The sequence below is a fragment of the Strix uralensis genome, chromosome 8 (assembly GCF_047716275.1).
Source record: "Strix uralensis isolate ZFMK-TIS-50842 chromosome 8, bStrUra1, whole genome shotgun sequence".
Taxonomy (NCBI): Eukaryota; Metazoa; Chordata; class Aves; order Strigiformes; family Strigidae; genus Strix; species Strix uralensis.
The window spans coordinates 33,756,056-33,782,497 of NC_133979.1; the positions used below are offsets into that span (position 1 = coordinate 33,756,056).

Sequence of the window (26,442 nt, forward strand, 5' to 3'; positions counted from 1 at the left end):
GGTCTCAACACAGACAAGTGGTACTAGCTGCCTGGCAGGAGTGAAAGCCTCTCTTCATCAGTCAGCACGACTGGGACACTTTAAACATTAACTATTAGGAGCACAAACCAATAGCAGCTGGTCCATAAGGTCCTGGCGGATTGTCAGAGGTCACACACCTCTCTAAAGTTACATCTGTCCAGTCAGAAAGTACTGCAAAGTGAACCTCTCTGTATCTCTCAGTAGAGTATGGTGTCTCATTTGGTTAATAAGAAGTGCTGCATACTTTCCTATGAATGATGACATTCTGGAGTCAGTTAATATTCTCTGAGAAATCACTGAATGCTGGACAAGATAACTTCCTTAAATCTTTAATTGTCTGGTTTTTTAGTTTCATTTTGGAAAAAGAAATTTAAAAGTTAATCTCCAATGGGAATATTTTCCTATCTTAACTGTCTGGTTTTAAGTATCTGTTATTAAGACAACCTCAGATAAAATCTGATTTGTTTTTACAGTTCATGGCAACTGGGGCCCGTGGAGTAGTTGGGGCACTTGTAGTCGAACGTGCAATGGGGGCCAGATGAGGCGATACCGGACCTGTGACAACCCTCGCCCTGCCAGCGGTGGAAGGGCGTGTGCAGGGGCTGACATGCAGATCCAGAGGTGCAGCACTGAACTGTGCCCCGGTGAGTGCTCAGACTAACAGAGAAATTAAATGCAGCTTTCCTTGGAAGACCCCGGGGTTTACGTAACGTGAGATTTTCATATTATGAAAGGAAAGTAGAACATTCCTGTAATTACTTACAATTTCATACAATCTAATAATCCACTCTCACTTTTTTTCTTTAAATGACTGTCACCTTACAGGGTGACATGTTAGATTTCCCCCTTCACATGTTAGATTTTCCCAAAATGACGTGGCATAATTCAAAACAGGAAATAGCATATGAAAATCTCTCCTACACCTAGTAATTCTACTTAGTTTTTACAGTAAATACAGTTTATGAGGCTCCCAGTGAACTCTTGTAATGTATTCCGGAAGCAGGGAAAAATGCTCAGCTCAAATGCTTTAAATAAAATGACAAAGCAGTTAATTGATTTATTGATTATACATAGCTATTGATAATACATAGCTAATTGGTGAACTTACACATTCAGGATCAATATCAGCAACACAGAAGATAAACCACAACGCTGGAGACTTACTGAACACCCACAAATTTCTAAACACCCTTCTATAACTCATCCCAGAAAAGGATTATTACTATATTATTAATAATTCTGATATAATTAAGAAGTATTAAATCCCTCCTCTGTGTGCACCCCTTTACACACCCTCCTCCTGTGGGAGATGCAGAAGCTCCAACTTTATGCCTGTCTGTGCCACATTCAACCCCCTGCTGACCTGTGTGCTGGTGACACAGCCCCTGATGAGGCCACATTCACACACCCAAAGTGTGGGCCCCTGTTGTTGCACCCCATGTCATCAGCCCCCACTACCTGGGTACCAGCTGCTCGTGGTGTGCAGGGACAGTGCTTCATTAGGTCTCGATGGAGGTTACAACGTCAAGCCCAGTCTGACTGTTCCTTGTTTACCCTTCTCTTGCTTGGGTTTATCCTCCCCAGTCACAAATGTTCATGATGCTTTTATAATTCTTTTCTGTTCCGTTGTTACTCTTATTTTGGCTAATGGTTGTCTTAAGCAAAGTTTTAATTGTTACTTTCCTCTTATTATTGCTAGTTTTGGGCAAATGTATCAGATCAGGCGTTTCCAGGTAACTCTGTTCAATGTGCAGTCGTGTTCTATTGTATCACCTGTTGTTGTCGAGGCCATGCAGACTCCCACACATGTGTAGTTCAAGCCCACTCTGACCTCTTGTGAGTGTTTGGATAGATAGAACATGTGTTCTTTCTTTGCAAGATTTATGTTTTGTTTGGTTTCTTGTACTCTCCTATCAGTTCTATACCTGTCCAATCTCAGATATTTTCTTTGTAGGAGTAAAAGCACTCAGAGCTGTAGACAGACTGGTTGTCCCTAGTGACAGGCTACCAAAAAGTATGACAGGAGATTCTGAATATCGACAGCTGAGCTTTATGAACTGGTCTGTGATGGGTCTGCATAATGCAACAGTGTTTTCAGTTTGAAATCAGTTTCTGTGGGGCCTGATACTTTCAGGGAACAGATGCAGAGATGGGTGGGGGTCATCTCAGCAGAACCTCCTGGGGAGGACAGCTGGCCAAAGTCAGGCGGTGGCTGGTCACTTGTCTCCCCACAGAGTGATGCTCAGGAAGCTACCCGGAGCCAGCTGAGCTCATTACCTGCACACTGGACCTCAGTATGCTGCCCTTGGGGAGGACTTGCGTGACTGTGCAGAGGGACACGTGTAGTCTACACTGCACAAAGCTTCCCTGGGCAGCCATGAAGTGGTCCCTCTTCAGCATGACACAGGGAAGGATTTCACCTAGCTCTTGCTAGATCCCCAACCCTTACACTGGACACATCCCCTGGAGGAGCCTCCTTGTTTCCAGTACAGCTGGAAGACAAACAAAATTTTGAAGGTGGTGTGTTTCTGATGGGAGACGTGTTCATGCCTGCCCATTAAGTTGGTTTTGTCATCCTTTGAGATACTGATTTTCTCTGTCACGTTGGTTCCATCAAGAAGGAATGACACTAAAGCATCGCTGATGCAACCTGATGCATTTAAAATGAAAAGTCACTTTCTTCATTCTTTATTTCTTCAGTGGATGGAAACTGGGGGCAGTGGCAAACATGGAGCCAATGCTCTGCTTCTTGTGGAGGGGGAGAGCAGACTCGAATACGCCTGTGCAGCAATCCAGCCCCATTAAATCGTGGACGTCCTTGTCCTGGAGACTCCTCCCAAATATCCAGGTGTAATACCCAAGCGTGTCCTGGTGAGTTAACTTACAGCCTGCACGTGATGACAATAAGGTGAAAGCCTGTGGCACTCCTAATGTGACTGGTACTCTCCTGTGTTTTGACCAGTTGACCAAATAATTTCATTTTTTTGGGTTAAGTCTCCCCTACAACTTCAGCTGGATAAATTTTTTGTTAACCTGTTACGTAGCACTACAAGATGCTGTTAAACAATTGTTACTTTTCAGACAGAGGTGAGCTCATAAGGTGATTCCCATGTTATTGTGCATATATTTCAGACCACATATACACAGCATCCTGTTACTTGCAGGTTGTGAGCTTTACTCTTGTAAATAATGAAGTAATATACGCAGAAATATCCTTACTTCTTTAAATGCTGGACAATATTTCTAAATTCTCCCTCCCCCAAAATATCAGACAGCAGAGTTTTCACATTTTTTTTTCCTTCCTCCCCTACACAGGTGGGCCTTCACGTGCCAAAGGCAGCATCATTGGAAATATTAACGATATTGAATTTGGAACTGCTTTCCTGAACGCCACAGTAACGGACAGCCCCGACTCTGAAACTAGAGTAATACAAGCAAAGATTACAAACGTCCCTCGGAGCCTTGGTAGGCTTTTTCTTACTTTTTGTCGCCTTTTTCCTTGAGCCAGGCTGAATTCTGTGCAATATCAGTTTTCATCACTATATTTCATTGCACCTCACTGATCTAAACTTTCCATAGATAGAGAGAAGAAAAGACCATCTTCAATATTTACTTCTAGTACATCAGTATTTGTTGGTATATTCAGAGGAGTCATTTTTACATACTTTTTTCTGGTTTAAATCTTAAGGGTTACACTAGTTTTAGGTCTTCATATTCAACTCCTACAGATGTGGGTTACATGATGTTAGGAGAAAACCACTCCCAATGTTAGGTTGCATTTCTTTCAGGTCCGGCGATGAGAAAGCTTGTTTCTATACTCAGCCCAGTGTATTGGACAACTGCAAAGGAAATTGGAGAAGCAATGAATGGGTTTACGCTCACTGATGCAGTCTTCAAGAGAGAAACTCAAGTGGAGTTTGCAACTGGTTAGTTACCTGTGATATACTATTTCCAGTAAGCTTGATAGATACTGCACTTAAAAAAATAGCACATAACTGTTGCTGAATTTGGAGTCTTGTGCTTACACCAATATTTTTCTGAATGACTGTGGCTTTCTGAGGCTTAAATACTGCTTTTAGAGCTGTAATTTGAAACATGTAATGTTTTCTATTATAGGCATGGTACGCCTTATAAAAATACAAGTGTAAAATTAACTGGTTAAGGATCCCAGTTCTCATACTGTGTTCCTAACAGGAGTCTCTGGTTAGGATGTTTTATAAATCAATGTGCTCTTAAAATTTGTAGGTGAGATTTTGCGAATGACTCATATTGCCCGGGGCTTGGATCCAGATGGAGCCTTGCTGCTGGATGTTGTTGTGAGAGGCCACGTGCTGCAGCTCCAGTCGGTAGCTGATGTTAACGTGAAGGTAAAAAGATAGCACCCCCTTCTCTCATGGATGCGTGCTTCCTCTCCCATCTGTATTAAAGCAGTAGACACTGAGTCCTGAAAACTGTTTTACTGTACGTAACTTATTTTGTGCCTGGTTTAACTGACAGATGTTCACATTGCCTTTGAAAACAAAAAGTTGTTGTCAGGAAGATACTATCTGTCACTCAAAGTTTTTAGAAGTTAGAAGGTGTTATTGAGAAGTGTCATCAGGGCTTTATAGCACAGGCAGGCATGTCAGGTGTTGCTTTCAATAAAGCTATAAAGGTGCATCTTAAGCCTGTCGGACTTTCTGGCTTCCCTGAATGACACCAGCTCTTTTATACCATGGCACCTTGCAAAAATTTTTTAATATTACTGATGATTTGTTTGCAGCTACAATTACGCGTAGTCTGGCAGAGAATCATTCCTGTGGCTGATAAAGTTGCAAAAACAGGGGATTAACAGATTCTGTACTGGATTACGTCACAGGGTATTTTATGTGTTCTCCTCATGCACACTGTCATGCTGCTGTTAGTGATGTGCTCCTTTCCCTGCTATAGTATCAACACTTTTTCTTGGGGAGCTATCTATTATGGCAAACAGTCCTATTATACAATAATAGGCCAGCAGGGACAGGGGAGGGATCTTACCCCTGTACTCGGCACTGGTGAGGCCGCACCTCGATTACTGTGTTCAGTTTTGGGCCCCTCACTCCAAAAAGGCCATTGAATGACTCGAGCGTGTCCAGAGAAGGGCAACGAAGCTGGTGCAGGGTCTGGAGCACAGGTCTGATGGGGAGTGGCTGAGGGAACTGGGGGGGTTTAGTCTGGAGAAGAGGAGGCTGAGGGGAGACCTCATGGCCCTCTACAACTACCTGAAAGGAGGGTGCAGAGAGGGGGGATGAGTCTCTTCAACCAAGTAACAAGTGATAGGACAAGAGGGAATGGCCTCAAGTTGCACCACGGAAGGTTTAGGCTAGATGTCAGGAAGTATTTCTTTACAGAACGCGTTATTAGGCAGTGGAATGGATTGCCCAGGGAGGTGGTGGAGTCCCCATCCCTGGAGGTGTTTAAGAGTCGGGTCGACATAGCACTGAGAGATATGGTGTAGATGGGAACTGGCAGTGCTGGGTTAATGGTTGGACTAGATGATCTTCAAGGTCCTTTCCAACCTAGTTGATTCTGTGACTCATCTGAAATATTTTACAGAATTTGCTTTTTCAAAGGATGAAACTTCTCTATGAACTTCTCTGTGACCTTTTTCAGGAGTGATTAGAGAGGGCAGTTTGCATGATGGTATGAGGAAAGGTTATAATCCTGCTACTGAATTCCTCTGCCTATTGTTTCTAGGAGATATTCTCTATTGCTCCTAGTAAGATAGCTTCTATCACTGACCTTGTACTCCTGACAGAAAGATGGAGTTCAAAAGAACTGTTTTTTCTATCCTTCTGGTTTAGTGTAAGACACAAAAAATATTTTGCTTAATATACGTGGTATTAAAGTTTTGGTTTCAAACCAGGTGCTTGATAATTGGTTTTACTATAAAAGAAAGAACGTTCTTTCAGGTTGTTTCTAGAAAGGTGGTAATTTGTGGTAGGTAACAAGTGAAAATGTTTAAATATATTAACCCCACAATACAGTAAATACACAGGAAGTTCTTGGTATTTTGATACACTGCAATATGTAGCATGTCCAACACCCTTTTTCAGTGGTAGAATTTTTCTCTACTGATTGTTTAGCACATGTTGTCAGCATCTGACTTAGAAAGGAAAAAAAATATTTAGGCCTCAAAAGATTGCTATTGAACAATAAGATCATTTTCAGGTTTTTTTGGAAATGCTTTGCTGTGGCCCCCATCGTCAGGATCCTCATTACCCCAGCCTGTTTAAAGACATATGCCAGATGCTGTTAAGATTCAACAGTTAAGAGTGAAAAAGTCATGTGTGGTGTGAAATATGATTTGTTCAGATGTTGAGGAAAAAAATCTTTCCTGGAATAGCTCTCATACCACTTCAAAATACGAAGACCACAGTGGTGTTGGCTGTACTTGGTGGCTGATGCCTGAATCTTGCTGTTTCAGGATTACACAGAAGACTACATTCAAACTGGCCCTGGGCAACTGTATGCCCATTCTACTCGTCTCTTCACTATAGATGGAGTTAGTGTTCCCTATACGTGGAACCACACTATCACCTATGATTACACTAAAGGAAAGATGCCTTTCTTGGTGGAAACACTCCATGCTTCCTCTATTACAGCAGAGTACAACCCACTGGAAGAAACTCTGGCCTTTAAAATCCACGCTTCCATTGCCAAAGGTATTGGTTTAATCTTTCACAAAAATAAATCAACGGGAAAATAATATCCTAGAATTCATTACCTATATTCTCAAAAGCTGGTTATGGCCTTGAAAGAGGAAATGCTGGGAAACTTGGGTAACTTTATTGTAGATCCTGGGACCTACATGTCTTGCTAATACACCCATATTTTAGTATGTAAAAGCTGTTGCAGTTTGCACTTACTCTTCACCTGTAGTTCTCATGGGTGATGCACGTCTGCATTTGCTGATGCTGCTAATAGCATCACCAGTAGCTTCAGATACTCAGCCTAAAGTGTTTATTCATTTCCTTGCATGTACCTTTCATTCTCTAAAATGAAACTACGGTCACTTTCGTCTGGGGTCAAGTGTTGGTGGGTTTCTATGTTTGGGTTTGGTTTTACATAACTATTAAGAAAAAGGATTGTTTATTTTCTTCTCAGACCAAACCAGGTAAATGTAAGTAAGATAGTAATGAGGTGGAAGAACATTCAAAATTCAGCACTAAAATGGGTAAAATGTCTCAAGTCATTCCTTAGATTGAACTTCTCTGGAATTATTTGGCATATACAGAAAATACAATGCTGAGCTGCGCAGTGAAAACATTACTGGTACTTTATGGCTATATTTTTTTAAGGCCAGATATGAATGGTGGCCAGTTACACAGTGCTGTGTAGACCCATGCATATGTACGGTCTGTAAATCTGGTGAGTCCTAGCACAGAGGTGGCAAGCTAGTAGCTCTGTCATCTGTTGTACTGTGTCTTAGCATTACTGGCTGCTGGCTTTTATTAACCTTTTACTTGAGTGATCTTAAGGAATAGGGCATATATTTGTGTAAGTGGGTTTTCCTTTGAGAAGTCATAATTGGTTAGCAGAATGTCATGTGATCTCTTATAATATTATTTGGGGGTTTTGTACATAGTAAGGCTTCATTAACATCATCTTTCAAATGAAATAACTCATGTTAGAAAGTAAATGAAACAGTGGGATTGGCTATCTCAGTCTTTCTTTTCAATAACAATATTCTAAACAAAGTAAAATAATGATTTTCACACTTGCCAGACTATGAACTCTTTGTGCAATTTGAAAACCAAGTTTGTTTTTTTTTTTTTTCATTTTAAAAAGAGGTCCCATAAAAGGAAGTTTCCACATCAAGTTATGCCTATGCATAAATCTGGCCAAGCCTTTACTGAACTTGCATTTATTTCCTCCAACGATTAATATACCGCTTTTTTAAAAATTTCATAGTTTTTGAATCAGTTTTCAAGCAGCAAAATACATGTGGTCTTCGAGCAGTCTCTACCAGACTTTTCCACTACAGTACATAGTATGCACTTGTGTTCATCTACAGTGACTTCCCACAGTCTATGACATAGTGATTTGTTTGGTTTGGGTTTATTTCCTTCCTTTTACATGAAGTGAAACTGAATGATCTTTATTCTTTTAATAATGAAAACTTTATGGAGGGACTTTGCAGAATGTATTAGTCTGGGATGCAACTTGCAGTCACACTGAGGGAACCCCCCCCACCCATTTAATGTTCTTCAAAACAGTAAAAAACATGTACTACTGACTTCTAGTGCCCAAGTAGAAAAAACACTAAAGTCTGGATTTTAAAAGTTTCTATTTTAGTGTCCAAGTATAATAAGTCTTTTATAAATATCTGGGCTGCAATTCTTAATGTTAAAGGGTTTCTTAAAAGTAATACCCATATTTTCATCCACAAGTAACATGTGCTTCCTTTACCACACAGGAGATCGTAGCAATCAGTGTCCTGCTGGGTTTGGTTTGGACTCAACTGGGCCTTACTGTTCAGGTAATGATGTGACAAGGGTAGTGTAATCACAGACTCATAGACTCATAGGCTGGTTTGGGTTGGAAGGGACCTTTAAAGTTCCAACCCCCTGCCACGGGCAGGGACACCTTCCACTAGCCCAGGTTGCCCAAAGCCCCGTCCAACCTGGCCTTGAACCCTTCCAGGAAGGGGGCAGCCACAGCTTCTCTGGGCAACCTGTGCCAGGGCCTCACCACCCTCATCATAAAAAATGTATTCTTTATTTCCAATCTAAATCTCCCCTCTTTCAGTTTAAAACCATTACCCCTTGTCCTGGCCCTTTACCAGGGCCCCCCACAAGCCCTGGTAAAAAGTCTCTCTCTCTCTTTCTTGTAAGCCCCCTTTACATATTGAAAGGCCACAATAAGGTCTCCCCAGAGCCTTGTCTTCCCTGAGCTAAACAACCCCAACTCTCTCAGCCTTTCCCTGTAGCAGAGCTGTTCCAGCCCTCTGGCCATTTCCGTGGCCTCCTCTGGACCATCATTAAGAGGTTCATGTCTTGTGCTGGAGGCCCCCAGAGCTGGATCCAGTACTCAGCCACCAAAATCTACACGACCTTTATCTAGAGTTTCAAAGTATGCAGTACCTACTTCGAAAAGTGTAGCTTACCATTGATAAAAGGGTCTGGATCCAAAGGCAGAGGAAGACTTCACTTCTGTACTCATCTAGAGTATAAGTAGTGCCCAGATAGCTCTTCATCAGTACCTCAGATCCAACCGGGGGACACTGAGCCACAGTATCTGCTGAGCCTGCTAAGCAATGAAGCACTTACCTGATCGGTGTGGAGGGAAGCACAAATGTTGGCAACCTAGACAGTAGCCCACAAGTTCCTGCTTGGGGGGTGGAGGTGAAGAGAAGGTTATGAGTGTTTTGGCTGTCTCCTCTAGATCTCTGAGTCATACTTGTTTTAGAGAACAATCATCCAATACACTTCTGTGGACTTATTTTATTGCCCCTTGAAAGCTTATAAATTAAGGAAATCATACAAGAAGCAACACTACACCATCCAAAAGGTTTAAAACCAGGAAAACTGAAAATAAGGTTGCTAAAACAATTTTCCACTTGCAGTATCATGTGTAAAACAGTATGAGTTCTGAAACTTTAATATGGGACATGTAGTAATCTTTGCAGATGTATCTAGGAAATCTTAACACTGAAACCCTCTGTTGTAAAGAGATTCTCTGGAAAAGACTGTATGAAATGTTCATTACTGCAGCAGTGACCCAGTCCTGCAGAGTTAATGCAAGATTCCAGCAAGCTGTGTTACTGTAGGTTTGGTAACTGTAAAAATAACCGTGGGGAACACGCTGCTGAACCGTTTCTGTGAAGCTTCTCCAGTGCTAGATCTAGTTTTGCCCTGTGGGCTCTACCAGACATACGCCTCTTACAGAGAGTTTGTTTGGTATAGTTTCTTGTAAACTCTTGTGCAGTCTCACCGGTTTTTCAAACATTTCCTTGTTCCAGATGAAGATGAATGTGCTGTGGGAAATCCTTGTTCCCATACCTGTCATAACACCATGGGATCTTACTACTGCTCCTGTCCCAAAGGCCTCACTATCTCTGCGGACGGTAGAACATGTCAGGGTAAGATAGTATTGCTGTGGACAGGTTGGGTACAAAAAGCCCCATGGCACTTAAATCACTAGGGAAATGTTTTGCTTGGGCTGGACCATTTTCTCATTATACAAATATGATTTATTGCTGGTATTGTGGTTATTTCATATCTGAATATATCTGCTATCAAGTATTTCACAGTTGATCATGCTCAAGACACGGCTTAATCTTTGTTTCATTTTGACAGAGTGAGGTTTACCGCTTGTTTTTAATTATAGATATTGATGAGTGTGCACTGGGTGGACATACCTGCCATGCTGGCCAGGACTGTGAAAACATCATTGGCTCGTACCGCTGCGTGGTTAGGTGTGGGAACGGCTTTAGGAGGACAGCTGATGGATTTAGCTGCCAAGGTATGGAGAGGCCTTTGGGTTTTGGTGTTAGCTTTCATAAACTGAAAATGCTGTCTTTCACTCAATTGAAAGTAACTTCTTAAAAGATGCATCTCCACCTATATGATGTCTATATATTTCCATTAAGGTTGTGGTTGGGGGGGAGGTTGTTTATCTTTTGTGGTGTTTTGTTGTTTGTTTTTTTTTTAAACCTTTTGCTTTTTCCATCTTTAGAAATTAACATAAAGTACTATCAGGGAATATGGTGCAGTTGGGAACTGTCATTGTTAGGTTAATGGTTGGACTAGATGATCTTCAAGGTCTTTTCCAACCTAGGTGATTCTGTGATTCTGTGAATAACCTAACATTCTTGCTTTTGTGTCCCATGTGCATTTTCTTTTACAAAGAAGTGAGAGAAGAAAACACTTCTGAACATACCTCAATAGTGTAATAACTAGAGCTCAAAGCAGAGTCCAGAATGGTGACTCAACCAAAACACTGTTCAGGTAAATGACGACAAGGCAATTCACAGCTGTGGTATCAAGGATTTGTATTGTTCAACAGATGTTAATGAGTGTCAAGAGTCCAACTCCTGCCATCAGCGTTGCTTCAATACTATAGGAAGTTTCCACTGTGGCTGTGATCCTGGATACCAGCTAAAGGGCAGAAAATGCCTGGGTATGAATGAATTTTTGAATGTTCATTCCCTTCTTTCAATGGATATAATTCAACATTTATTTGTTGCTATATTTGGTATCAGAAACCTTTATGAATGAAAATCTTACTATGGATGATATAGTTAGTATGTATTTCTGAATTTGTAAAGCAGTGCTAAAAACCAGAGGAAGTAGGAGCTGAGCTGACTGATAAATGTGCATGAAATGCATTCAAATGCATCTACACAGTATAATTACAGCTGGATTATTCTGCTCTTTAGGAATTGAGCATAAGAAAGCAAGTTTATTTCCTTTCTTTAAATATTTTAAATAATTTAAAAATTTTATTTCCTTTAAAAAATTTAAAAATTTTATTTCCTTTAAAATTTTTATTTCCTTTCTTTAAATAAGACGTAAATGAGTGCAGGCAGAATGTATGCAGGCCTGATCAACTTTGCAAAAACACCCGTGGTGGCTATAAGTGCATTGATCTGTGTCCCAATGGAATGACCAAAGCAGAAAATGGAACTTGTATTGGTGAGTAGAAGTGCTAATGTACTGTACAATGATAGTAAACACAGGGACAACGATGAATTTTTTTTAAAAAAATAAAAAATCTTGGAGATAGTCCATCGCCAGCTATTAAGATTTGCACATATTAAGGCATCAAGTTTTTTTAATTTATGGGAGCATGCTTATTTAAATTTTTTGTAATTGAATAAAAGAATAAATGTATCCTTGCCACTTCCAGTTTTCCATTGCTCTTAAGAAAGAACAATAAGATTTTCCTTATCATCTTTTCTGCATTGTCACCTTGAATTCTACAAATTGTTCATTGACTGGAATGTTTTGCTCCATGTGTGAATGCTTTCTTAAAAGTTTGTCTCAGAAGCTCTGAATCAAGATCACAGGTTCTTGCTGCTTATCAGGGCTGCTTTTAAACATAACCGATGTTATATATACTACCAAATCTTTTTTTCTAGTGGGATATGACAGGAAGATGCATTATGTCTCTTTGGAGAGCAGCTGATCGCATTGAAACATCAGTGAAAAGTTTTGAAAATTAATGGAAAAAGCGTGTGTAAATGCAATATGGTTGAAAAATGTATCTGTGTCTGCTCAAAATCTGCTTTCAGATTATGAAATGCAGATTGTGATTCGTAACACAAACTGTTGTAGAGCAGTGTCAGAGCAATGCCTAATCACGGCACCAGGTAAGGAGAGTGTATGTTCAGAGGCCAAAACTATCTAGAGGGCCAAATACACTTGTGGCTTAACTGCATTCCTTCTACATTAAGAAATTTAAAGCTGTAAGAAGTTTCAAGAAAAACCTGACTGCTCCCCCTTGCCTTACTGCTTGCAGACATTGATGAGTGCCGGGATGGAACCCACCAGTGCCGCTATAACCAGATTTGTGAGAACACACGAGGAAGTTACCGTTGTGTGTGTCCAAGAGGGTATCGGTCCCAGGGAGTTGGAAGACCTTGCGTGGGTAAGCTGTCCAGTCACAGTAGTATCTCATGTTTTCTGCTACTGCTCTTGGCTGGGCTTTCTGCTGTAACATATCCACCAATGCCATTCCATTTGAAGACTATGCTATAGAGACAGATCTCCTCTGAAGTTCAAAGTTACCCATCTAAAACAAAGCATCCCATTCAAACCAAATAGTCAAAACTAAACGATTCTAAGCAGAGATTGTTAGAGGTCCATACTTTGAAAACAAAGCATACAAGGGTCTCAGAGCACTGGCGGATGGATGTGGCAAGCTACCACTCCACAAGAGGCCTCATTTATAAAAATCAGGTCAGATTTGTTAGTTGATTGGACAGTGAAATGTGCCTGGCTGTGCCCTGGACTGCATCGATTCACTCCTGATGGCAGTCAAGCAGGGAGTGATGGGAAGTGTTTGCAAACACACCTAAATGAAGTGTGTTGCAAGAGTCACGATGCACCCCGACCTCACCTCTGCAAGCGAACGGCACAAACACCCCTACCCACCCGATGGCACTGCGAAGGGTGTTCCCTGGATGGGCAGAGCGGAGGGAGCTGATACGCATTTATCTCTCAACGCTCCCCTTTCTGGTTTGGGTGGATCACAGCAGGAAAGGGGGATTTCTGTCAGTCACAGGAATGCTGACCACGCAGTTACTCCCCTGTTGCTATCTACGTAGAACCTTTTGGCATAAAAACACGTGGAGCTTTCTCCCACACACACGTGCCCAGCACTGCAAGGACGCTCTCATAGCTCTAGCGTGGATAGCCAGAGAGTTTAATGCCTGGTGGCAGTGCAAGTGCATAAAACACTTCACCTGGCATTTAGTAGACCTCAGGATGGCACTGGGATCATTTAGATTCACGCTTTCTGTACTTACGTAGAATATTTAAAATACGATAGCTGATCCACCCTGATAATGATGATTCATGAGTGTGAGTATATGACGCTAAGTGAAGTTGATTTCAGTTGCTCCCACGTATCATATCAGAGGAGCATTCCTCCATGATGACTTCTTCAGGATTAGCTTTCATAAGTGATAAATAGCTTCTTTGGAGAACAAGTTTTATTTTTTTTTCATTTTAAACAACCTAATATTTTGGACTACCAAAAGCCAGGAGTGTGTTTTGTTTGTTTGGGGTTTAAGACATTCAGTTGCAGTAAGAAACTGTTTGGCTGTAGACCAAGACATTATTTCTACCAGCTGCCTCTCTACTAAAACAAAATCAATCCCAGACTCCATAATATATATTAAAACCATTTAAATTTCTGAGAGTAATAAGCTAGATAAAGTCTAGTACTACAGATTTTCACAAACCACTAGCAGCTGCCCTAAAGCTGTCTTCTGACCAAAGAGCACTGAAAGCTCCCTCTTAAATTAAAGTATGACCTTATGCACCTCTGAATTTTTATCTACTTAAAAATATATTTTACATATAGATGCATCAAAGATACTAGTTCACCTGTGTTAATAAAACCCAGTTTTTATTGTTAATGTTCCCAGTGAGCACAGTGAAGAGTTGAAAACTAAGCAGGGCCCCAGACTGAAACAGAAGAATTGAACTTCGTTCCTTCCTGTGCCACTCCTACCTTGTGTAAAGTCCTTTGTGCCACAACTCCCTGTCTGTTAGATGGGGATGAGATGCTCATTTGTCATCACAGCACCCATAGATATCTGCATGCCCGTTTAACTAAATTACAGTATTTCTCTGAACTGTGTTGGATCTCAACATGCCATATCATTGATGGAAGGGCATTATCAAAAGCTGTTACAAGGCGTTTTTGCATGTAACACATGCAAGGCTATCTAAAATTTAAAATCAAGTATTATTATTCAAGTTAAAGAATGGATGAGAATTTAGCTATTTTAGTTTCAAAGTAATTTCACCTTTTTCTCGTAATCATTTAATATTCCTAGTGCATAATCAAAGGGATACTGTCCAGTGGAGACTTAGGCTTACCTGTCAGTCGATGATCACTTCTCACAGGGATGTTTATAAATGCAGGTGACTTGCTGCATTCAGTTTTGCTTCTATTGCACAGGATGATCCTACGAAAGGAATTGCTCAAATTTTCACCTCTTTTCTTTCATCTTTTCTATGATAGTCTTATCTTGCTTATGCACAGGACATTGGTTATTGTAAAGATGTTAGTGTACATACCTACTGTCTATTTTATGCAGGTAAAGAATGTTAAACTCAGCAATTTGAAAGGAGTTGAGCCCTAAGGAAATAATGAGTTTCTGTATTCTTTTATATGTATATGTGCAACACGTTTTTGTCTTAAAACACAATGAAGGAATATAATCTTAAAATTTGTATTAGTCGTTGTCGTATTAAAAATGAAGTTCTCTTGTTGATAACACCTGACAATATTACCCTCATGATATTTCAACTAATATATAAAGTTTCAGTTATCTCTTTGTGAAATAATAATAATTGGAAAATACCGCAGTACTCTGCAGTAATGATCCCTGGATTTCCAACTCTCAAAACATGTAATTATTGATACCCCCCAAAATTCTTTAAAACTTTAAAATATATAAAGTATTAAAAATGTAATAAAAATGCAGTCTAATATTCTACGTTTCTGAACAGTATTACTTTTTCAATACAATTATCATGCATTTGTGTCTCAGAGGGTTACAAATTACGCCCAAAATTCTATGTTCAGAGGGAATCAAAGTGAAAGTGTAATAATGCTGGCTTAATGGTATTTTTACAATAATAATTTAAAGAATACACACTTTCCACTAATGAAATAATTAAACCCTTATTGAGTCAACATTAAGATCATCTTTAAATTCTAGTAAAGTAGTTTATATGACAGTTATAGATATGTTGTTGTGTATGCTAATATCAGGTTATTTATTTCTGGTCATCGTGGAGTTGCACATTCCTGTTTGGAATTAGCAGGTTTTTGTCTTTTTCTAGTAAAGAATGAATATAAGTTTGAAAAGGAAAACCGTGTATGTCAAATTTTCAGCTGGGCCTGAAGTAACTTGTTGAAAATTTCAGAAAATTTCTTGCTGGTTGTGCTAGAGAGACTGTGGGAGAAGGCCTGGTTCTACAAGTATCCAAGAGCACTCATATTTACTTTATTTTGCATGAAGGACACTCATCATGTTATACCCTTAAGCCCTTTACCATATTTTGTATGCTCACTACACTGTTTTGATTTAAGGATGCATATTTACTGCTAAGGTTGCTCAAATTACTTTGGATTACAATTTAAAGGGAAATAACTTTTTAAAAATAAGCATTCCTTAGGCGGGGCGGGGGGACTATATGTTTTAATTGTACAAAAGTCAATTAATATTTACTGTTAAGTCTCCAACCTTTCATAGTTGGGGTGACCAATAACATGAAGGGTTAGAACATACCTGACCGCCTTCCCCTGTAGCCCTGTGACACATCCTTGAGACCCGATTTTTTTTTTTCCCCTGACACAGAGTACAATAACCTTCTTAAGGTTCTGAGCTTCTCTCAGTGCCAGTTTGAATGAATTTCTATCTCAAGAATGCTCCGTGTTAAGAATCCTCCTTTAAAGAAGGGCCTGACAGCTTTTCCCACTCTTGTGGAGCACTCAAGGAAAAAAAAGAAATAATTACTGAAGTAGCAGTGAACAGCTTAGGCTGAAACAATGAGCAGCGTGGGCCCTAAGGGCCACTGATTTCTCAGAGTGCATCTTTTCTAGTAACCAGCAGGGACTGGAGTTGGCAGCTTTCAGGCTGTCACACAGCCCTGCTTCTGCAAAAGTCGGGGAACAGGCTTGGATCCCCCTTTCATAGCCCCAGCCTCCCTCAGTAACGCTGGAGCCAAGACTTGCAGCAGAGTTCGTGTCCTGCCTGGACCACAGTCGTGCATCCCCAGTAGCCTTGCAGGAAGAATAAAGGTATATATAGGTATAAAGGTACAGGATAGACTAACCCGCCTGCTTGGCATTGTGTTGTCCATATTTTACTGCCTTCAAGATCTCACTTTTGTGTCTTCAGTTTGTTCCACAGACTGAGATAAGTATATATGTATATACATACGTATAGTTATGTGTTGTTTGTTTGTTTTTTCTCCTTTCCACATGGTTTGTTGCTCTGGATCATGTCTCATGAGCAGACATTAATGAATGTGAACAAGTGCCTAAACCCTGTGCATTTCAATGCACCAACACCCCCGGCAGCTTCAAGTGTGTCTGTCCACCTGGACAACATTTATTAGGTGATGGGAAATCTTGCGCTGGATTGGAGAGATTGCCAAATTATGGTGCCTATTACAATAGCTATAACTATGCTCAATTCTCCCCTGTGAGAGACAACTATCAACCTCAACAATATTACAGGCACTCCTCAAATCTCTACAGCTCCTTCTCAGAGTATAGAAACAGCAGAATACCTTTCTCCAGGACTAGAAGGAACGTTAGAGAAACTTGTCCTGAAGGCTATGAGGCAAGAAATGACAGATGTGTAGGTAAATGTCAGTCATCTCTATGCAATTCTCTTGTTGTGGTCCTTATTCTTAGGTTACTGTTTCGTATATACCAGGGGCTGATGGTTTTGTGGTGCTGTGATTTTTTTTCATATTCCCCTGATAAATATTCAGAGTGTTCTGCATGTTCTTGTCTCCTGAGCATGTTGTAGCAAAACTGTTTTCAAACCTGTGCCTTGTAACCTCTTGTTGTAATTGTGCTGCTTATTGTGTGTTTGCAAATTATTTCCCTCTGTTGTTCCCTTTTTTCTGATTATTGGAGCTCACCTTTGTGAATTTTCTCACACTTCAAAAAACACCAGTAGACCCAGTCTAGTCCTGGGGATGTTGCCTTATGTCAGACTCCCACTGATGGTAGTAATAATCTGGTTCAAAAGGTTTTGAATAAAGATTTTAGAATTGAGCAGACTAGGTCCAATGCCAGCACTCTTACAGGACCGTTTGTCACTGCCGTATGGGCAATATAAGCAGAAGCTTTTAAATTATCTGTAGTTATGATACATAGTGGATTGTAATGTAACTCACTGAGCATGGAGAGATTGATTATAAATAAACAAGTAAGGGATTTGTCATGAGTTGTGACAATGACACTTCTTTTTCCATGATGAGGAGAGCAGGGTAGTTATGGTAACTGGCAAGCTCTGCCCCAATTTCATTTTTTTTTTAAGAGGTGCAAAGCCTCAGAGCACACTCTAAGACCAACAGGAAACCAAGGGATTTGGCACCTCTATCAAGCACTTAGCTCACTTCCTCCTTACTCTGTGAGCTTTTCTGAGGTTTTCCAGTGAAATGCTGCTGTTTTCACAGGTATTGAAAATTTAATTCAGCTCTTCGTGGAAGTCAAAAGGAACAGCAGCCTGTATTGTTCATTGACTGATCAGTACTAAATGTGAAGAAATTAAGAAGTTAAAAAAACAACCAACCAAAAACCCCAACAAACTATTGCTCAAAAGCTAGAAATGCCAGGTTCTCCTCCTGCAGCAGTAGTTTGTGTCAGTGGATCTAAACCCTCTGTAAGTGCTGGTCTAGAGCCAGAAAAGGGGCACTCAGACCCAGCCTGCCCCGAGCACGATCCCCTCCCTGCCCTCGACATCCTAACGGGCCTGGACTGAGCCAGGGCTCGCCTTGTCTTGCAGGAGGGGTCACCAGACCTGGTGCTTTACACAAAGGACAGATAGGGATATAAAAAATTAGTTGATCTTTTGAAATATGCTTCTCTTAAGCCAGGTTTTGTCCACTTAACTCGCATTTTGAGGATCTTAAGAAAAAAAATAATTACTCAGTTAAGTTATTTTGTGATAATACGACTGAGTTCAGGTCCAAGGGTACTGCAGTCTAGGCCTTGCTAGAGCTTGTCCCAGTGCATTTAAGATAGTTTGTGGTGTGATGGCTGTGTGCCTCAACCTAGTATATATGCCAGGGATGCTTCACAGGAGGCACAGTGTACTTCCAGGATAAGTACAGGGGTCTGCAGCTAGATTCTAGCAACCAGAATTATTGTTACAATTATCTAGCAATATATAATGTTGAAAAATACGAATATATTTTTATTAATAAAAATTACAGATAGGCAGACAGCAGCCCTTGTATGACTACTGAAAAGTCTCCATAATGTAAATATACATGCAGTTTGTTATGGGTATAGCAGTTTAATGGAAAGACCTAGGGATATAGCTATCACTGATGAAAGGCTTCAGCTAAAATCTATGATCTTCACCCCAGCTTCCAGTTTGCATTAGTTAATATTCTTGTACTTCTGTTTCATTGGAATAAACATACATTTAAAAATTACTGTTTAATATGAAAAGTACACCCAAATGATGCTTTTTTAAGGACAGTTCTTTCAATAGACAACCACCAGGATTTGATAACAAAATACCATAAATTTCTAGACACGTGTTTCCCTTCTGTGTTTGCATTTTTATCTAATGCAACCCCTGTGAATTGGACAAAGAGAGGGGAAGCAAAGACCTACCTTCCACTGTTTTAATCATACAAGTCTTAACTCTTGCACGAGACTAATTTGAGTAGGGAGGGTCTCTATTACTGTCCCGAATTAGGCAGATGTTTCAAAAGAAATTATATATGATCTGTGTCTAAATCACGCTAGTCTGCTTTCAAAATTTTACATAAAGTGGTCTGGTACTTCTGTATTTGAGAGGGAGATTAAAAAAAAAAAAAAAGAACATTTATTGATAGTCTTCCCAGATACTGAGCTTAATTCATACCCATGGCACGAGGAAGATCAGGTTGGAAAGGAAACAGCTTTGCCTGAGGGAGGGATTAACTGTAATAACAACTCCCCCACTGTCAAGGCTTCCTCTGACAAGATAACTGATCTGGACATTTCCTAAGCATATTGCCTAAAACCTTATTATCAGGCAGCTCAGCTTGCTTTTTGGGGCAAGGCTGTATAACCTTGTCAATGTATCCAGATTGCACGTCCCTCTTTCTTTCCAGAGCTCTGTAGCAGGACTGGTCTCTTCAGCTAGAATACATATTTCAAAAAAAGCTGACTTAATTATTAAAAAGTTATAAAGGTAAGGTGTGAAAGGACTTGCTAGTCTTACACATTCAACCCCATCAGTAAACAAAATCCAGACAACTTCCACCAGCTCTGTCCATACGCGTGTATATAAATAGAACAAAAAGTACTTCAGTTCAATACCAGGTTCAAATAATTCTGATGTGTGTGTGTTCATGTTTCTTTTCCACAGATATTGATGAATGTGAAACCAGAGATACCTGTCAGCATGAATGCAGAAACACCCTGGGAAGTTACCAGTGTACTTGTCCATCTGGTTATCGCCTTATGGCCAACGGCAAAACCTGTCAAGGTACGGAGATCCCCTTGAGTGTTCAGAAATAGGTTGGTAAATAAATTAAAACACAAATCATACTCAGTAGATGTATAAGCCACGTCTTTGAATTTGCTATATGAGATTTGGCATTCAAAATTTCAAGTTTCAGAAGTTTTTATCTTTCACATTTTAATGTTTCTTAAAACACCATCAAATTAGATAACTGCAACTTCTTGTTCTCTGGAGTTTCCTCACGTGACCTTATATTACATTTAACTCCAGGCAAGTAGATGGCAGCTCTAGGGCCAAACGCAACATAATCCTTAACCCACCTCTGTTAAAAAAAGGTAATCAGATTTTCTGATCCACAAAAAAAGAAAATAAATTGACCTAACTAGCCTCTGTTGATAAGACAACTACGGTTTTTGTTGGATCATGGTTGTAGGACAGCTCTTGCACAATATGCCATCCTGTGCAGTAATAAAATGCCAACAATAATAAATGCATCTTATTGGCACTAGTGGCTCCAGTGTCTCACAAGCAAGACAGGATTCTGAAGGATTTCACTGTGTGTAGAGATGAAAGAGCCTCTGCAGTCTGCGCAGCCTTTACCCAGTTAGGTTTTTTTAAGCCTTAAATTCTTCCACCAGTAACTTACTACTTGCACGTTTTTTACATTCAGATATTGATGAGTGCCTCGAACAGAACATTAATTGTGGATCAAATCAGATGTGTTTTAACATGAGAGGAAGCTACCAGTGCATAGACACTCCTTGTCCACCAAACTATCAGCGAGAGCCTCTTTCCGGGTACGTCTTATTTTCAGCCCCTTTTCACCCACCCCAAGGTCAGATCCTTAACCTGTGTTCATTAAAGAAGAGACTTTAAGTTTGACTGATAACAGTAAAGCTCATCCTAGCAAAAGGTAAAGCACTGATTTTTGAGTTGATCATCGGTTTCTCGAGCAGCAGCAGCATTCCATGTTTCCCCTGCAGCAGAACCAGAAAGTGGTGTGTGCAGGTGAGCTGGCTGGCACTCAGCATCCACGCAGCATTTTACTATTAGTTCAAAAGGAAATAGCACCGAATGTTCCTTTACTAAATGAACCCCAGCAGGCAGCGTGCTGCAGTTCTTTTTGCTGATCCAGTGTCCTTCACCTGTCACTTATGGGGCTGCCTTTGCATCTAAGTTTTCTGACTGACTTCTGTAATGGCCTAAGCTGCCGTCACTTTCAAAGCATTTAATATACTCTTTTAGTCATGAAAATAATGCGACGGTTCATGGTAAGTTTTGTTATTTTTAAATTACCCTATTTCCCTGTTCTGGGAAAAACGTATTTATTTCTTTTAATATATTCAAAGGAATAGCTTGTCTCATAGTCAGAAAACATGTTTTGTGATCCAGCTGAACTGGAATGACATTCAAGTTGAAATGGGTAATGTTCTCTGACCTCTGTTAGCACTGACAGGCAGAGCTAGCAAAGATCTCCTATTTTGACTTTTGATTAACAGAAGTAAAATCTACTCTGCCCTTCTGAATTCCAGATTTTTTTATTTTATGCTCTTAACACACAGACACCTCAAATGGAGCTGCCTGGTACATTTTAAACCAACCTTTCCAACTCTAAGAGCAAGGTCACTAAAACACACCGTTGACTTCAATGACAAATATTGTATCCAGTATCTTTGTTACCTCTTGGTACTGAGGTGATCCTGTTGAGGGACAATGAGACATTAAACTAGACTGCAACTTTAAAGGAGCAATGGATAAAGAGTGCATGAGCATGCTGTCTTTATAGAGAAGCTTTAATCTGTGTAGTGCAACAGTGTAAATGAGAAGAATTTCTCCTTTCAGACCTATTGCAGTACATGATATCATGCCTTCTCCCTGGGGTAAAGTGCTCTGCTTATTCCTAGGTTCTGTCTCAAGAACTGCCCAGCCAATGACTTGGAGTGTGATCCCAGTACCTACGCCTTGGAATACAAACTCCTTTCGCTCCCCTTCGGCATAGCTGCTGGTCAGGATTTAATCCGGCTGGTTGCCTATACTCATGACCAGGTCATGCACCCAAGGACAACTTTCTTGATGGCAGACGAGGACCCAGCAATCCCGTTTGCCCTGAGGGATGAGAATTTGAAAGGAGTCGTGTTCACCACCCGGCCGCTGCGAGAGCCAAAGACTTACCGCATGGGGGTCAGAGCCTTGTCCTACAGCGTCGATGGAAATATTGAGTATCGGACAACTTTCATTGTTTATATAGCTGTGTCAGCCTATCCCTATTAAACACCCAAACGACTTGACAGTAATCGCAGTATTTTAACCACGTTCATAAATGCCGGTGGGTGTTACCACTTCCAGACTGACTCTGCTGCCTGCCAAACAGTTGTGAACCATGTCACTTGAAAGTGGTGCTATGCTCTTTTCTTTTTCCCTCCTTCCCTGAGGCTGCCCATTCAGTCCCAGTATTCCAATTCAAGAGGAAAATCCGTGGCTTTGAGGACCTGTTACCACTTGCTTTATTTATTACACTGGAGTAGTCATTTTCCACAGTTTGTTCTGAAAACCAGCAGAAAAATCAAAGTATGAGCTGAAGTATGTGGTCAAAGCAGTAAGCAAGGAGCAGCCTCTGTTGAAAGCAACTAAAGAAAAGCCTAACCAGAAGAAAAAAAAGAAACATAATTTCAAGTGGTCTACATATTTTAAAGGTTGCGAAGTGTTTTACAATTTTATATCTATTAGATTTTTTTTCTTATCAAATACCTGATAGAATTAGGGCTGTAATATACTATGTCGTGTGCTCAAAAACAATAAATACCTCTGTATCTAATGATTGCAAATGCTGAAACAAATGATATTAAAGTTTGTTTTCAGCTGTAGAGTCTGCAGTAGAATTTGGAACTGGTACATTTGATTTTCATGCAAGTTTAAAGTTGTCACTATTTTTTGGAAGAAGAAACAACATGGCTACTTCTACTTTATACAGCAGGTATTTTATAACTTTTTGTTTTTTACTCTGACATTCTGGTATAGCCATTTATTTAGCTCAAAACCATATCCATTTCAGTACTCCCAGTTCAGTCAGTTAAAATGTTTTGGGTTTTTTTGCAAATGGAACATATTTCTCCAAAGATGGTGTAAGTTTGGTTCAATAATGTCAATACACTGTACACAAGTAACTTTGCCAAGATGTATTCTATTTTTATGAAAGTGTATATATGTTTTTTCCTATGTGTATTTTCTATGCAGTATCTCAAGAGTGTTTTACAGTTAAGTTTGCATAAAATGACAATGTCAATACATTGAAAATAATCAAAATAAAGGTTCCCATTGCCTTTGAGATTGCTGCGCGTTTTATAATTGAAAAAAATTCTTTCCCATTCATAAAGTGGTTGCCTTCAGTGCCCGTGGAGAAAGCAGAAGGTGAAGTGCCCAGCAAACTGGGGAGCAGCATGCACATCTCCAGCCAAGTCTCCTGTTCATTGCGCTGCTGGCTTCCCCACATCCCTCAGGTTTTCAAAAAGAAGTCAGGGAAACCGATGCACTTACCGTAAGAGCTCTTATTTTATCCAGAGCCTACTGACTAGGAGACATCTCCTTTCCTCAGAGGAAATGAGTTTTGCCAAGAGTTAAATTTTAGCTGCATATAAAGGCAGTGTTTTTCATAAATAACTCATTCCCAAACATGAAATAAGTCATTATAATTCCAGTGCATATATTAAAAAAAAAATAAATAAAATTGAAGGGCATTAAGATTAGACCCCACTGGGAATTACCAGTGTTCACGGAAAGTTTTGCCATTTTCAAAGTGAGAAAGAGACGTCAGCAGAGTCCCTCCTGTTGAGAACTCCACAGGGCATGAACTGTAGACTCTGAGGTTTGTATTTCATGATTGGGGTGCAAGGAGTGGATCAAGAATAACTCGTTCTGCTCATTTCACTCAAAGTACATTTTTAGAGATGGGATCAAATTGCTCCACAATGGTATTTTTACTCCATACTTTGATATTATCAAGCATCTCTAGTGGAAGCCCCCCCAGTTTTCCCCTAACCTGGCTCTTCATTCAATGTCCATCGCAACAAGCGAGGTAGTCCTGCAAAACAAGGACAACTTAAAATCATTCTACTCTTTATACAAATTTATACAAGAGACAGACTTCAAACAAAACAGGTTTGTTTCTTGGAAGCCTGACTTTAAAAATAAAAGCAGTTTAGGAAGAAAAAGAAGATAACATGACAAAGACATGAGGGAAGGAGAAATGAGAGTAAGCTATAGTAAGTACAGGTAGTTACCTCTATTTCTTTTAAGGATGAGAATCACACTGAAAATTATATCTGTGAGGGAATTTAACTCCACTGTGAGACAGGAAAAAAAAAAAAGAAAATTTCTATTATGATATGTTTCATGATAGGAAAAAAAGCCCAAGCAGTGACAGAGTTAAAATGCTTTAAGGTGAATCTATTCCTCCTTTTAAGGTTAGGAACTTACCAGGTGAAGTCACTTAAACACTCCCAGACACATCCAGAGGTCACTTTCCACTATTTGCTTTCTCATCTTGTGCTTTCCAGGTGCCCAGCTGGAGCTGAAGAGGGAGCAGCCACTTGTCTAATGTGAAAGCTCTTAGTTACGCTGAGATGATGCCACAGGACTGAGGGATCAGCAAGATTGGTGTTACTGCGAGCTTTGTGGTTTTCACTCATTGACTGCCTGAAGGGAAGTTATGAGTAAAGGAGAACTTGCGCCATGCCCTTCTCTTCCTTGGACATCAGTCCAGTGAAGTTCCCACTGACTAGAAAAGGGGAAACATAACCCTCATTTTTAAAAAGGGAACTACAGGCCAGTCAGTCTCACCTCTGAGCCCAGCAAGATCATGGAGCAGATCCTCCTGCAAGCTATGCTGGGCCACATGGAAAATAAGGAGGTGATTGGTGACAGCCGACATGGCTTCACTAAGGGCAAATCCTGCCTGACAAATCTGGTGGCTACCTATGATGTGGTTACAGTGCTGGTGGATAAGGGAAGAGCAACTGATGTCATCTACCTGGCTGGTGCGAAGCATCTGACACTGTCCCGCATAATATTCTTGTCTCTAAAGTGGAGAGACATGGGTTTGATGGATGGAGCACTCGGTGGATAAGGAACTGCCTGGATGGTCGCACTCGGAGAGTTGTGGTCAACGGCTCGATGTCCCAGTGGAGAGCAGTGACAAGTGGTGTTCCTCAGGGGTTGGTGTTGGGACCAGCGCTGTTTAACGTCTTTGTCAGCGACACGGACAGTGGGATTGAGGCACCCTCAGCAAGTTCACCAATGACACCGAGCTGTGTGGTGCGGGGACACACTGGAGGGAAGGGATGAGCCATCCAGAGGGACCTGGACAGGCTGGAGAGGTGGGAGGTGCAAACCTCATGGAGTTCAACAAGGCCAAGGGCAAGGTCCTGTCCATGGGTCGGGGCAAATACAGGCTGCACAAATACAGCACAAATACAGGCTGGGGGAGGAGTGGATTGAGAGCAGCCCCAAGGAGAAGGATTTGGGGGTATTAGTGGATGGAAAACTGACTATGAGCCAGCAACGTGTGCTCACAGCCCAGAAATCCAACTGTGTCCTAGGCTGCATCCAGAGCAGTGTGGGCAGCAGGGTGAGGGAGGGGATTCTCCCCCTCTGCTCCACTCTCATGAGACCCTCCTGCAGTTCTGGGTCCAGCTCTGGGGCCTCTTTTGTTCCACTACTTTGGTTTAGCAGCAATGTAGGGATTTATTAATCTTTTGAGACAGATAACAAGATTAGGTTGTGTAACTATTAACAGCACTTAATCATCCGCTGACTTAACAGAGCAATTTAATGAAATTTGTTACGATCAAAATAGTGATTACTTAAAGATTTGAGAATGACAAGGGTCACCTGAAACTTACAGCAGGGTTGCACACACAGGTGGAGGTTAAATCAATTAGAACACACGTACAGACAGGCGAACAAACAACTCTGAATAAAATTACTCCCACACAGACAGATTTAACCTATGATTAAACTTTCCCTTTTCGTGAGTTTCATGAATTGCTCACTTTTATGTGCCAGCATTCATCAATGGACGGTTGGTGAACCTCGTGACATCAGGCCTTTGAGTCCTCCTGAAATTGTTGATGGATGATATTTCAATCCTCGTGAAATCTATCCTGAGAGGTATCCCAGCTCAGGGAGAGATACTGGGTCATGTTGCAGTCCCAGAGAGCTCAAAGGCTTTCACTTTTGGATCACTGTTTACAGGATCTCGAGATAATTGACTCTGTTCTGTATTCTCCGATGGCCAAAATTCACAATTTGTCCTGAGTCATTCTGGTAGACAATTCAGGCAGCAGATGGCCAAGGTGAGGCCAGGGGGTGCCTGGCCACCCCGGCTCCAGGCTGCTCGCTGCGTTTGTATTCATGATAACAGCACAATGGGAGTTTTCCCAAAGCTTGCATGGGGCATACCCTAATGTACCGTTCAGGCAGCAGATGGCCCAGCTGTGGCCACGGAGTGCCTGACC

The 26,442-nt window shown here is 40.8% G+C and overlaps 1 protein-coding gene across 1 annotated transcript in view; it reads left to right on the forward strand.

Annotated features, from left to right (window-relative positions):
* Nucleotides 1–23,255, forward strand: part of HMCN1 (hemicentin 1) — a 206,740-nt gene extending 183,485 nt beyond the window's left edge. Inside the window, exons 92-107 of the mRNA XM_074877133.1 lie at nucleotides 495–665; nucleotides 2,722–2,892; nucleotides 3,337–3,486; nucleotides 3,810–3,947; nucleotides 4,267–4,388; nucleotides 6,470–6,707; nucleotides 8,462–8,524; nucleotides 10,007–10,126; nucleotides 10,375–10,509; nucleotides 11,053–11,166; nucleotides 11,556–11,681; nucleotides 12,508–12,636; nucleotides 16,749–17,099; nucleotides 19,835–19,954; nucleotides 20,601–20,727; nucleotides 21,835–23,255. Coding sequence (XP_074733234.1) covers nucleotides 495–665; nucleotides 2,722–2,892; nucleotides 3,337–3,486; nucleotides 3,810–3,947; nucleotides 4,267–4,388; nucleotides 6,470–6,707; nucleotides 8,462–8,524; nucleotides 10,007–10,126; nucleotides 10,375–10,509; nucleotides 11,053–11,166; nucleotides 11,556–11,681; nucleotides 12,508–12,636; nucleotides 16,749–17,099; nucleotides 19,835–19,954; nucleotides 20,601–20,727; nucleotides 21,835–22,201 — 2,642 coding nt within the window. The 3' untranslated portion in view covers nucleotides 22,202–23,255. The remainder of the gene's footprint in view (nucleotides 1–494; nucleotides 666–2,721; nucleotides 2,893–3,336; nucleotides 3,487–3,809; nucleotides 3,948–4,266; nucleotides 4,389–6,469; nucleotides 6,708–8,461; nucleotides 8,525–10,006; nucleotides 10,127–10,374; nucleotides 10,510–11,052; nucleotides 11,167–11,555; nucleotides 11,682–12,507; nucleotides 12,637–16,748; nucleotides 17,100–19,834; nucleotides 19,955–20,600; nucleotides 20,728–21,834) is intronic.
* The last annotated feature ends 3,187 nt before the right edge of the window (nucleotides 23,256–26,442 follow it).